The sequence below is a fragment of the Takifugu flavidus genome, chromosome 9, assembly GCF_003711565.1.
Source record: "Takifugu flavidus isolate HTHZ2018 chromosome 9, ASM371156v2, whole genome shotgun sequence".
NCBI lineage: Eukaryota > Metazoa > Chordata > Actinopteri > Tetraodontiformes > Tetraodontidae > Takifugu > Takifugu flavidus.
Window position 1 is genome coordinate 5,784,986 of NC_079528.1, and position 14,235 is coordinate 5,799,220.

A 14,235-nucleotide genomic window follows, 5' to 3' on the forward strand; every position below is an offset into this window, starting at 1 on the left:
TCACTTCCTTTGCCATGGTGGGCGTTTGGGTGCACGCAAGCGTCACAAAATCAAGGATTGACCTTAAACGTATCGGAGATTGAACCATTCGTGAACAGGGTGATTACGGAGCGGAAGAGCCGACTCAACCTGAACGGATCAGAGCGGTTTCACTTTCACTTCTGTCATCAGCACCATAAATCACGCCGCTGGTCACCGGGGCTGCTTCCTGATTGGACACCCTCATTCCATTTCTAGATTTGAGGAGCAAAACAGGACCTTGGTTCGACCCACACACCTTTGCACACATGTGCTCTCTCCTAACGTCCCATTCAGACCCGTTTCTGGTACCGGGGGTTAAGGTTTGGTGGATTTCAGGGTCACGGTTCGGGGCTGCGTTGTGGATTTTCTGTGCACGGTGATTTACTCACTTTATCAGTAGTGATGATGGAACAAAGATTTTCCGGTTGGGAGTGCTGCAACGATTGTTTAGTGTTTTGTGTGTCCACACACCTCCGTTTAAAATCTAAGAAACGGAGCGAAGGGAAACAGGAGAGAGGCCGACAGAGCGATTAGCCCGGGGTGACAGCTACAAGTGACATGATGACTGAGAGAGTTCAGGTGTGTGTGTGTGTGTGTGTGTGTGTGGGGGGGGGGGGGGGGGGGGTGTTCAGAGTGTCCACTATCAATCAGCACCTCTCAAGCTCCGTACTTGCTCAGCCTGTGCGTCATGGCAAATACTCCTTGTGCCTGAACACACACTCACACACTCCCGCTCTCACACAGCCGCGACACAAACGTCTTTTTTTTTTTTTTCCTCCAACTCGCTGAAATAATATGTGCGATTCTCTTCCAGCATGCGTGTCGTGCGTGCAGGTCTGAAACTCTGCGTGTAACGGGATCTGTACGTCGGAGCAGCAGCTTTGATTTTCTTCGCCACACTTTGTCCGGGTAGTTTTCCCTTCCCAGCGTTCGTTCCCTCGAAGGAAAATTTGAATAACGAAAGTGGTGGTTGTGCACAGAGTCCAGGCCAAGAGGAGACAGTGACCTGAGCTGAATAAATGGACTTAGTCACGGCTGAAGATTGGTGTGGAATGTTGGGGGGGGTTACATTGTGTGTGCACGGTGTGTGCTTGGTGTTGTGATATGTGCATGCTTGGAATGTCTGCCTCCCCACCCAGTGAACCAGAAAACACACAGGTGGGGAGGAAGGAGGAAATGTAGTGAAGATGAGAAGGAAATCCAGGAGGAGACGTGACCGTTGTTGTTTATTTTAGCGGAGCCCAGATGGTGGCACCCGGATCAATATTTGGGAATCATTCCATGTTCTTGTGAATGTATCATTCACGGAAGTAGCCCGTAAACGTATCGCACCAGCCAGTACCGAAAGACCTTGTATTGGATTCATCTGGACGGATAAAACCGATAAATCCTGTTCTCTAACCCCGGCTTTAAACAGAGTTTATCTTTAGAAAACGCTCTGGAGCACAAACGCATCGGTGTTCCTTGTTTTCCAGGGTCACCTACATGCAAAATCAAGCTGATTTATGACACACAGCCTGTTTACCTTCACATTACCACGTTTACATGAGCGCTGGAACGGTCGGTCTGCTTATTGGTCTTCTGTTCATTTGTACTGTCAATATGGAAGGCCCCATTACAACATATTTATCTCTGAAGCCGCCCACAGCAGGTGTGTGTGTGTGTGTGTGTGTGGTGTGTGTGTGTGTGTGTGGGGGGGGGGGGGGGGGTGTTCAGAGTGTCCACTATCAATCAGCACCTCTCAAGCTCCGTACTTGCTCAGCCTGTGCGTCATGGCAAATACTCCTTGTGCCTGAACACACACTCACACACTCCCGCTCTCACACAGCCGCGACACAAACTTCTTTTTTTTTTTCCTCCAACTCGCTGAAATAATATGTGCGATTCTCTTCCCAGCATGCGTGTCGTGCGTGCAGGTCTGAAATTCTGCGTGTAACGGGATCTGTACGTCGGAGCAGCAGCTTTGATTTTCTTCGCCACAGTTTGTCCGGGTAGTTTTCCCTTCCCAGCGTTCGTTCCCTCGAAGGAAAATTTGAATAACGAAAGTGGTGGTTGTGCACAGAGTCCAGGCCAAGAGGAGACAGTGACCTGAGCTGAATAAATGGACTTAGTCACGGCTGAAGATTGGTGTGGAATGTTGGGGGGGGGTACATTGTGTGTGCACGGTGTGTGCTTGGGTGTTGTGATATGTGCATGCTTGGAATGTCTGCCTCCCCACCCAGTGAACCAGAAAACACACAGGTGGGGAGGAAGGAGGAAATGTAGTGAAGATGAGAAGGAAATCCAGGAGGAGACGTGACCGTTGTTGTTTATTTTAGCGGAGCCCAGATGGTGGCACCCGGATCAATATTTGGGAATCATTCCATGTTCTTGTGAATGTATCATTCACGGAAGTAGCCCGTAAACGTATCGCACCAGCCAGTACCGAAAGACCTTGTATTGGATTCATCTGGACGGATAAAACCGATAAATCCTGTTCACTAACCCCGGCTTTAAACAGAGTTTATCTTTAGAAAACGCTCTGGAGCACAAACGCATCGGTGTTCCTTGTTTTCCAGGGTCACCTACATGCAAAATCAAGCTGATTTATGACACAGCCTGTTTACCTTCACATTACCACGTTTACATGAGCGCTGGAACGGTCGGTCTGCTTATTGGTCTTCTGTTCATTTGTACTGTCAATATGGAAGGCCCCATTACAACATATTTATCTCTGAAGCCGCCCACAGCAGGTGTGTGTGTGTGTGTGTGGTGTGTGTGTGTGTGTGTGTGTGTGTGTGTGTGTGTGTGTGTGTGTGTACTGTAGTTAATGAGTAACAGTTTCTGTCTCCTAAAAACTGATAAACGTCAGAACGAGGACGCTTGCACGCTCATGTTTTTCGTCGCTTTAGTGAGTGTCATAACTAAACCTCCCCCCCCTTTTGGACCACTTTAACTTAGCGGAAACACACTAAATAATAAGTAATAAAAAAAGCCATGCCATGTTCTGATGGTAGTGCATGGAGAGCACTTCCCAACAGAAATGGATCAGTAATGAGAAATGGAATGAGTCTCTATGTTGATGGCTGTAATTAGCATCTGTGGAGCAGCCTTTCATATGCTACAGCTCCCTATAGGTGGGGCAGACTGGGGTCAAATACAAGGAAACCAAAGGAGAAACCATTTGTGATCTGCAGCCAGCCCAGGAGAGAGTCTCCTTCTCGCCGAGGCTCACCACCGAGCGCTCAGCGTGTCACGCCAAAAGAGCGATAAGTTCCCACAAGGAAACGTTTCTTCAACTTTCCATTTCTGCTTAGGTTCATGTGAAGCTGTGGCGTCGGGGCCACAGCAGGCTCGGGCTCAATACTGTCGCCATGCTGTAGATCACAGGATTAAGACCTGACCTTTGGCCTGCCAGCATGGAGTCATGCTCATGGTGAGGTGGAAACATGCTGGTCTGGCCTGCTGTAAATCCCACTGTTTGGGTCACTTGGAGGTATTTGGTTTGCTTTAGGATTTAAACCCGCAACCACATAAAATAATGGTTGATTTTTTTCATTGACTGACGTCCCGCCTCATCCACACGACTCGAGGAGACAAAGACAGTTCGCGCCGTTAAGCTTCTATAATTAGGGACGTGTTTATGAAGCCATTTTTAGATCAATGTAGTTACCGTAAAGACGTTTACTGTGAGGGTCCGTTGAGAAGTTCACAGTTGGTGACTGTAACCAGACAGTGACAGAATAAATCAGTCAATCGACCTGACCTCAGATTCCTCACATTCACACACACACACACACACTCACACACACACACAGCACCTGCTGCCGCCCGCTCTGACGACACTCTCACAATAAAGCGGTTTAAGCCTCGTTTTGCGTGTTGAACTGTGAGTGAGTGAGAGGGACATGAAGCCGGATTCACTGTATCCTCTGATATGAACGCCCCTGCCGGGGGGGCAGTGATGACACACAGTAGGATCGATGCATTTCTAACGGCACCACACTGTAAAACACACAGTACTGTGCATGCAGTGTTGTATTACCACCCACCTGCCTCCCTGCCCCTCCCCCCCCCGCAGCAAGTGCTTTAATGCTGATTAAAATCTAATACCTGATTTACTAGTCTTGTAAGGAGGCCCAAACTTCCTGTTAGGTCTTTGTTTTTGACGGATCAGATTTCAACAAGTCCCAACTGCGAGTTCTTTTTTTTTCTCCTGACGCTTTTGCTGTTTTTATTTATTTACCACCCCCCCCCCTCCCCCTACAGGATGTAAACCTAATACTCAGGCAATGAAAGTAAAGCAGGCTGTTGTGGTTTTTTATCCAGAGTGCTCATTAAAATGTCACTTTCTTACATCTTCAGTATTTTCTCTGGAATTCCTGGAGTAGCAGGTAGTTGTTTGTGCGGATTAGGGCCCATCTCTTTATCCTTCCGGACTCCATCCCTTAATTCTGGATATATTTGTGTTGTCGTCTTGCCCTCATCAGTCTTTTAGTGCTTTTTTTTCTTTTTTTCTCTCCCACCACTTTAGCCATCTCGCTTTCCCTAATCTGCATTTATACAATCAGACTAAGTTGTTACGCACGCTCACACAAGGGCAGATCTGTGCATGATGTGGTTTCCGTAAAGCTCTTTATAAGCGTTAGAAGAATGTTGTTCAGGCTGCCCTCAAGTTCTTGGTGGTTTTCGGGACTTTGAGTTCTCTTTCCTAGTTTCCTTAAAGCCTCAGTCCCATTTTTTCCGGACTTCCCTTAATGAAGCTACCACAGTGTTTATTTTGGGTGTGCCAAGCGCAGGTTTCACAGGACGTCTTGACATTTTTATGGGGTTTCACAATTTAACAGAAATTCACAAATTCTCCAAGCTTTTTCTGCAGATTTCTGATTGAAACCCCAGCGGAGGAGAAACGCTTGTGTTTGAACTTTGGAAAGTGTTATAAACCAACCTGAGGAGATTTCTACAGTGCTCGGGGGTAGTTGTTTCACAGCTCTTAGCCTTAATCTTGGGCTGCCTAGCATGTTTTTAAACCCTGTCTTTGTCTTTGTTGAACCGAATGAAAGAACGGTGAAGAGCAGGAGAACAGGCAGAAAAAGTGTGCGTTTGTGTCTGTGTGTGTCTGTGTGTGTCTGTGTGTGTCTGCGTGTGTGAGATCCAAAGAGGATCAAATTGCTTTTTGACCCATTCAGCAGATTCCTCAAATCTTTTCTGGTTGCTGATTGTTTTTCTTTGTGCTGGTTTGTCAGTCGTAGACTTCAGGTAGGTGTGTGTGTGTGTGTGTGTGTGTGTGTGTGTGTGTGTGTGTGTGTGTGTGTGTGTGTGTGTGTGTGTGTGTGTGTGGTTTTCTAAACCAATTCCAAAGTTCAAATTTTCCTTCATTCGTTTCGTAAACTCTAATAAAAGTGCAAAAAAGGCAGAGATTAATGTTGGTTTTGTAACTGATCCCGCAACAATGGTGACCCCCCCTGACCCGCGTTGTCTGCCAGTGGAGCACAACTCACAGCCCAGCGTATGCACGTGCGCACACGCGTACGTCTACCTTATGCAGTATATCACGCCGCCCGCTGCTAAACGCTCTCCATCAAAAGCATTCCTCCGCCTCTGCCCCCCTCCCTCGCTGCAGTCTTGCTCCCGTGCCAACAACAACGTGCAGTTGGACTCTGCAGATCTGTCAGAATCTGAAACCAGTGTGAACGTCGAGGGCACGAAAAGGCCTAAATCTCCATCCAAGTTATCGGGTCCACACAAATGGGAGAGGATTTCTACAGTAAGCGCTCGTGTTCTCCTTCTATGGTAAAACGAATCACAAATCCATCTTTCTCAGCTGGTAGACGAGTTAGCGTTTCTTTTTTTCCCGTCTTGGCGGAAACGAACGAGGGAAATGGCACCCGCCATATCAACTGACGGCGGCCTCGGCTGTATACGGAGCCGAGCTCCAAAGAAAACCCGCCGAATTTTATCAGCCTTACAGCGCGTCGGCCGTGGTTGGCGTGTGAAAACGCAAAGGTCCGCTAGCAGTGTTTGTTAGCCGAAGCCAGAAAAACAAAGCCTGCGCTTGTGGATCACTCGGAGGAGCCTGACAAATCTGCAAAACCCCATCCTCGATGAGACGAGTGGATTGTGTTGTGGCCGGTGTGAAATGACCTCCTTCCTCACAGATGTGGATGTGAAGGCTCTGCCTCTGTGTTAGGCGCCTGTGTGTCTGACATGACAGGCAGAACGCCACACGTGCATATATAAGCTACCTACACACTCCCTGTGGATACACAAGAGTGGAAAAGGGTGCGTTTGCGTCCGGGATCAGACTGGCAGCCTTCAGGGTGCTCCGTGTTGTCTTAGCAAGCCAGGCGAGCAGAAATCTAAACTCCAAATGGACTCAAGAGACAGTTACAGTCACCTCATTGAGGAAAGGGTGACTAACATGAAAAGATGATTGTGTTAATGCTCTGAAAAAAGTAGTCCCAGGTCGAGCAGCCTAGCATGTGGACGTGCACGCACAGTGACCTGGTGTCGTACAAAAGAGGGGAAAATGTTTTTTACTCTGGTTTCGCCCCCAGAGACAGATGAAAAGTCTTTACTGAGTTCATGGGCCACTGAGGAGCAGGAGGAGCAGGACAAGGAGGAAGAAAGGTTGCTGGAGCATTTTACCTCCGTCGGGGAGGGTTGGTGGAGAGGTTAATCATCAGAAGTAGAGAGGTTTGGGTAGAGGGCGTGTGTGTGTGTGCGTGTGTGTGTGTGCTCACCAAGGACAGAAAGATGACATGAACTGAGGAGGATGGCAACAATGACTGCGATGAAAGAGAAAATAGAGAACAGGGAGTAGGAGCAAAAATAAAGAGGAGAAAAGAGTGATGACAGGAAAAAAGGAGACCAGGAGGAGGTAGTGAGGGGAAACGAGGGGTGAAGGGCAAGAAAGCGAGAGGCAACGGGGGAGTGGTAAGAGTTCAGAGGAATGAGATTTCAGTCGGGCAGAAAGCGAGAGAAAGAGCGGGCCCAGTGTCTCCAGGCAGTATTTTTACAGATAAAATATGCAACAACAGAGAATGAGAGACATCCTCACCCAAAACATGAGCGTTAATTCACAGTGAGCTCCAATCCAAGTCAGACCTTGACTTTTTGTCCAGTCGGGGCAGCTTTTGTCCAAAATCACATGAATTCCAAAGATACTGCTGGATGTTAGCTGATGTCACCACCAGAAATGCAATTTTCCCTATTATAAGACCCCCCAAAGTTCTGCAGAACCAGATCAAAAATACATAAGAACAGAATAAACTGGAACTGAGAAGAAAAGGGAGGTGAGGAGCAGAGTGAGCGGCTGGGCCCCTGATGAGAAAGCCATGCAGCTGAACACCCCCCCCCCCCCCATCCAGGAGTGAGGGGAAGAGGGGCTCCTGTGAATACCTCTGCGTGACTAATGTCTTTTTCACACATTTGACGTCAATCACTGCGTCTGCCTCCTGCCCCCATGTTAAAACAACTGCTAACGCTAAAAGAACGCGGCTGTGCGCTCGCTGGCGGTCGCTCTTGCGGTATTTTCGAGCAGCACGCGAGCCAACTGACCTTCCTTCCAATACAGAGCCTGGCTCCTTCAGAGCGCCACCCCAGGTAGACGAGAAGGAACCTCAGAATAATAGAAATGGCCTGTGTGCAGTAGGACAATAGATTGTAAATGCTTCTGCAGTAACTGAGCTGTGTTTGGGTAAACTGGCGTTTGTATTAATTGGATTAATTTGTGTTTGTCCCGGCTGTGTGTCCTCAGATGAGTCTTTATCGGGTACATTGTTCCAGTCACACCAGCCATTGTTGCTTCTTTAAATCATTGGTGGACTGCAGGACGTAGCAGGAAGGGGGTTTGTTTTCTGATGCTTCGCCTGACAATTGCCCTTTGTAGCCGGTTGAGGACGCTCTGTTTGCGACATGGTGACCTGCGATGCATTGTTCTAACCCAGGGGGAGTGATGAGAAAGTCAAGAAGAAGTACGACTCCATCCACTCCTACACTCTTCATTTCTCCATCTTCCTGTTTTTCTTTCTGAGCTGCACCCCCGTTCGCTATAAATCATCCCTTTCATCTCAGCCCCACTCCCTAAAATTTGGGCCTTTCCAATGTTCCTTACATTTTCCTTCCTTACCATCCTCAGTTGGATCGTTTTGGCTCTATCTGCTCCCTTTTCTCTCTGTCGCTCTCTAATTTCCTCTCCTTTTTGTCAGGCTGCTCTTTCACCCCCGTCTGTTTTTCCAGTGTGCAGTTTCACGGTGAACGGACTACTGAGCGGTCAAGGTCACGCCTGAATTTATGTCTCAATCCTGGGCTGATATTGGCTGCGAGTCGGCTGCCTTGGGAATCTGCTGCGTTGAAATGTCAGAGTTTTAGCTGAACCATCATAAACATCTGAGAGGTTCAAGGAGCCTCCTGCGTGTGTTAAACGCCCTATTCAGATGCTTCTGGGGAAATAAGTGGTGGTATTTATGGAGACCGTTTTAACCTAAACCAGTTGACACTTATTCCTAATTAATGCTTCCAATAATCCACAGATTTAGAGCTGTAACCATTCTCTGGGAAAAGGATGGGACTTTTCTCTTGGTTGAATTTGTATTTTCTGTTGTTGGGAGGGGGGAAAAAAGTCTCTTTTTCAGAATCAGGTCATTTTTTTGAGGTGGGAAAGTTGCTTCCTGGCTGTATTAGGATGGTTTCTACTGAATAATACAGCAGACATTGATCTGCCACTGCTGTGTGTGTAGTACACGTGGCCTTAACCACATAAAACAGTTAGCATGTTAGCATCACATTTAGCGGTTCAATAATTGGCTCCATTGCTGCACATGAAGAAATCTAATTGTTTGATTTCCTTGACTGTCTGGTTCTCATCACTCTAATCTCATTACTTGTAATCTGGTTTCTTAAGTCTAGACTCAACCTAATAAGAGTTCCCCTCCTAATCTTTCCTTCCAGGTCCGCCCAGGGTGTCGGAGCGAGTGACCCACCGCCAGAACGCCCGGCTGGGCCGCACCATGAAGCTGCCCTGCCCGGTGGAGGGCGACCCGCCACCACTCATCATGTGGACCAAAGACGGCCGCAACATCCACAGCGGGTGGACACGATTCCGAGTGATGCAGCACGCCCTGCGCATCAAGGAAGTGGAGACGGAGGACGCCGGGACGTACATTTGCAAGGCCACCAACGGGTTCGGCAGCGTCAACATCAACTACACGCTCATCGTTATAGGTGCGTCAAATACAATTAACCTGTGAAATACGCCACAACACACCGGCGGAAGACTTTAGAAGAAGAGATGTGGTTGTAAATGACTGAAAAGTTGTTTTGGCTTCCTGATGACAGGCTGGGTTATACCGAGTAAACCTGCATCTCTTTGCTCTTTTGATTGAGATAATCCTCTCTGGGTTCTCTCCCCCTTCATTAAAGCGTTTCATTTAGTCTACAGCACCCACACGTTCTTTTTAACGACGTGAAGTTTCAGGATAGTTGTCTTTTTTCCCCACTGACTCTGCTATGTGAGCTGCTAGGATATAATTTGTCAGGTTATACAGTAATCAAGTCTGCACAGGTCATCAGGCGCCGCTTGTGTGTTCGTGTAGGTGTGCGTGTGTTATGAATCGAAGAAGGGAGAAAAAAAAGGCTATATGGGTCGGAATGTTCGTCTCGGTTTGGACGAGCGGGTCTGCCCGTATGTGTTTGTCTCGAAAAACGATGCAATGTGGCGTCCGTGGTCTGTTGTGACCCCGCGGACTCAAATAAAGTTGTTTTCCTTTCTATACTGGGACTCAGCTCATGTCTGCGTAAGCTAAATACCTGCAGGGAAGAAGTGGGTGTGTGTGTGTGCGTGCGCGTGCGCGTGCGCATCATTCCATGGGTTTCTCTGCATCTCGTGTTGTGTGTCAGGTTCCAGTGATTCCAGGAATCCGGCCGACGCATCTCTCTCTGTCCCGCTGCAGCACTTCAAAGCTCTAGTCCCGATATTCCACCCGGATCTCCCTCGTTTTACCCGCTCCCACGGATTTTCCTGGTAACTTTGCGAACGTTAAACCCGTTTTGCTGACGGAACCGGCTTCGCCGCCGACGCGTCCCCGTCGTGCAGGCCGGCGTGCGCATGCATCGGTGCAGTGTGACATTCTGGCAGTAAATAATATCCTTTTATCTGCAGCAGTGATTATTGGTATGTAATCCAAAGCTGCATCGGTCTTGACCTGAACTTCAAAGGCGAGCTGGCATACAGAGGGCAGGGGGGCTGGGGGGGGGCTGGGGTTGGGGTTGGGGGGCAGCAGCTGCCGCTGAGGTCATCCAGACAGACAGCTGCTGCCTCCCTCTCCCTCCCACCCTCCTCGCCCGTCTCCCCTTCTCCCCTTCGCTGTCTCTTTCATTCACTTTCACACGAGTGCGCGCGCACCAATTTGATGCACGACTGCTCAAACACGACGAGCGGCGCATCGGTGACACACTTGTGTCCGTCCAGGTTAATGTCGCCCCCCCCCCCCCACCCCCACCCCCGCCCCCCTAACCCCTCCTCCCTTCCTCTGATTCAAATGGGGAGCGGTGCCACAGCGGGGGAAGCAGTTAGGGTGGAAACAGGCGTTTTCATAGCTTCAGCATCTGCAGTGATGTGGAGACTGAGGGTGTGTGTGTGTGGGGGGGGGGGCAGATGAATGCGAGCAATTGTTCCCGGCCGTGTTCATCGGTTAAGGATGAGATAATTCCCTTTGTACTCGTTAGTCGCGGGGTTGGCCTTCTCCCTGTATTCACGTTTGCTTTGTCTCCTCCTCTCCTCCCCTCCTCCTCTCCTCTCCTCCCCTCCTCCCCTCCTCTGCCCTCCTCTCCTCTCCTGTGTGGTCCAGCTCTACATATTCAACAATTCCTCCACTTTGCAGTAATGAGCCCACACCTGTAGCTTATTGCCCCCCCTCCATCTCCTTCACTTTCACACCTTTTTCTTATGACAACATAATTTTTCTTTTCCTAATTTTTAACAGTTTCCTACTTGTTCCACAGATATAATCACATTAGATTGCTGCTGTGTGTGTGTGTGTGTGTGTGTGTGCGTGTGTGTGTGTGTGTGTGCGTGTGTGTGCGCGTGTGTGTGTTTTTGGCAGAGAAAGCCAGAGTATGCTTTTCTGTGTTGTTTTATTCCGTGTTGGTTGGAAAATGTGAGTAAATACTGTTGTGTGTGTGAGTGTGTGTTTGTGTGTGTAAGTGTGTGCTTATTTGTGTGCGCATACATGTGTGTCTTGGACCACCAGGATCATGAAACTCAGATTATTGAAGGCCTGGGGTTTTTGCTTCCAGCTCTCATTTTATGTCGCCTGATGCTGGATTTTTAATGAAAGGCAGCATTTTTCCCCTGCTGTCGACGATTAAAAAACACGTTTCTCAAACCAGATGTGATGACAATGGGAGCGTGTCTGGAGCTGAGTCAGGGAAGCAGGAAGAGAAGGGAGGAACCGTGTGTTCTTCGAGAAATACAGAATTCCAAAATTCGGTGCGTCTGAATGGATGGAGGCCCGTCCGTAAGTAGCCAGCGTGATGATTTGTGGTAATTTAAAAGGCGAAGCCACAGACATCTGTAAAAATCCCAAATCTGACATCTGGTCCCGATTGTAGGGCAACGAGGAAAGATATAAAACGCAGTAGGATATAAATGATTTCTTTTCGCCAAGATTGATGGAAGAATATTGGAGTAGTGAGTTATGAGGACCAGAGGTGACACCTTGATGTCCAGTCTTTTTATATTCTAACATTTCGGGATCGTGTCTCTTTACTTTACGGCGTCCGTTAACATTTAAAACTTGCACATATTGTGAGACCGCAGCTGTCTTCCTGCCAAGAGCAAACACATCGTGTCGCCTTACACAGAAAATTCTTCTCGCTGTTCCAGTTTCTTCATCCCTTTACCTCCTCTGTTTTCATACGCTCTCAGCTTACACTTTTTAATTGAGATATCTGGTGCCTTGTCTGGAGAGGATGTCGAGGTGGCCCCAGGTCTGTAGGCTAATTGGTGTGAGTCATACAAACACTCTCACACACACACAGATGAACGTTTGTATTTATAGGTTAAGTCTCTTTTTCAGCTGAAACCAGCGATTTCCCTTTGCAAAAACGGTTTCATTGGAGAAATCCTGAGCTGCTGATCGGGATCTCGCGCTTCACTGGGTTTTATTCGGGGGTTCTGAGTCACACAGAGGATGAAATGTTTCAGAAAGGACGCCGTAAATGGCGGTGGGGTTCAGGCTCTATTTTTATAAACTATATTGTTGACTTTTGCAGCCAGAAATAAATTGTGTTTGCTCGTTTCCTTTTTTGTCTTTGTGGTATTTAAGTCAAAGTTGTGGGGAAAACAACAACTTTGTTTGTGCGACGCTGTGGAGAAGTCGCTCCACCACATTTTTGTTGCCTTCTTGTTTGCTCGGAAGTGTTTTGATTTCGTGAGAAAAAAGCAATTCCCATACAGTGGAAATGGAAGAGACGATTAAATGTAAATTTAACATGAATTAAAATATCCAGGGAGTAAAAATAAAGATCTGGGAAATGAATTTGTCTGGAATTTTGAGCAGGAAGTTCCGTCTCCTGTCTAGATTTGACTTCAAATGCAATTAGCGCCGTCTCAAATTTTAGCTGTTCTGGGAATTTGAGCTATTTTTGAAAGGTCTGAGGAGCTAAATGGTGCTTCATCTTGTGCAGTTTTTAATCCTGGAAAGAGCCGCTCATCCAGAACCGACCGACCCGAGAGGAGCGCGACGGCTGAGAGGGGAAAACGGCAAACGCACTCATGGTCCACCATTGCTGACCCAATAGTAGATGGAATTCTGTCTGGGGGGGGGGGGCGTGGTCAAGATGCCAGGTCACCACAGAGGCCAAATGCTTCCTTACTGTCCCGTCGGTGTGACCTGCAGGGCAGAGGTGCCTCAGAAATGTAACTGGGTGGATTTATGACAGATCTGCTCAGTGGATGTTGTAACAACATGCTAGACAAAGCCGTCGCTTCGGATGTCAGGGCGCCGCGGTCGTGTGGAGAACGGCCGTGTAAACATGCTGGTACGTGTGTGTGTGAAGGAACATGTGTGTGTGTGTGTGTGTGTGTGTGGGGGGGGGGGGGGGTTATTGACATGGGTTTTCCCAAAGTTTTCCTCCCGTTTTGGGTCCAGCTGAGCTTCAGAGCCACAGAGAGGATCTGTTGTATCTGTTGTGTGTACATTGACAAGATAAGACAGGAGAGAAACTTCATTTTCCATGCGGACCCACATCACATCACACGCACGCACGCGCCCGTACACGCCCCTCAGGGGCCCGGGCCCGCATCCTCTCGTTCTGCCTCGCTTCACCTCCAGCAAAGACGCGGAAAGTAGAGGGAAAGGACGGAGGTGGAGAGAAAGAAAAGACATCTTGTTTTTTCCTGGCCCTCCTGTCTGGAGACGTCAACAAGTCGGCATAACGACAAAAGAATGGAAGTCTTGGAAGTCCGTGTCCCGACAGGTTCTCGAGTGGCACTTGAATTCAAAACACAGCAGGGATCATCCCCGGCGTATCTTCTGTATCTGCAAACACAAACATCCGCCAAAGAGCAAATGGGGGAAACAGCGGGACTCGTGTTAGAGCCAGCGTCTTTTGAACCAACAGTGAGTTATAAAGTGCTCCGTTTTTGCTAAACCTTGTTCCAAACCAGGGCCAGAGGGGGCCACACAGGACACGCACTCATCCAGGAGCAGTTTAGAGTCGTAGGTGCGACTCTGATACATCTGTGGATCCGTTTTCTGGGCGTTGGGATCCCTAGACAGCAGACGCAGGAGCGCTTAAGCTCTTTAAAAGCGCCTTCAGTTCCTGGACTTTTGTTTTCTCACCTTTTTTCAGCTTCTGTTCGCATCAGGCACAACCCGCCTCCGTGTGTTTTCCCGACTCTCATCTGCTGATTGAATATCTGAGTGAATGCCAAGCGCGGCTCTCCTCGGACCCTAATGGGAGTCAGATCGCTTTAGCTTCAGCTCTCTGAACTGGATGCCATCTGTCAGTCAGCAGCTCTCTTTCTCAATGCTTGAGCAGTGAGTCAGCCCGAAGGAGAAATCCTCCCTAAAACAGACACCATCCACAAAGTTTCTCAACTTAAAGGCTGTTTAAAACTCTCTTCTTTCCTTATTTGAGTAGCGTCCCTCCTCAAATCGTGTTTAATGGATTCATTCTCAGCAGCTGCTGGCTTCTTGCTCTCCATATTGCCCCTGGCCTTCTGTTTTT

At 48.4% G+C, this 14,235-nt stretch overlaps 1 protein-coding gene across 1 annotated transcript in view; it reads left to right on the plus strand.

Moving 5' to 3' along the window:
- The window catches only part of fgfrl1a (fibroblast growth factor receptor like 1a), a 44,201-nt gene that overhangs the window by 7,223 nt on the left and 22,743 nt on the right, over positions 1-14,235 (plus strand). Inside the window, exon 3 of the mRNA XM_057043295.1 lies at positions 8,953-9,225. Within this exon, the coding sequence (XP_056899275.1) occupies positions 8,953-9,225 (273 nt within the window). The remainder of the gene's footprint in view (positions 1-8,952; positions 9,226-14,235) is intronic.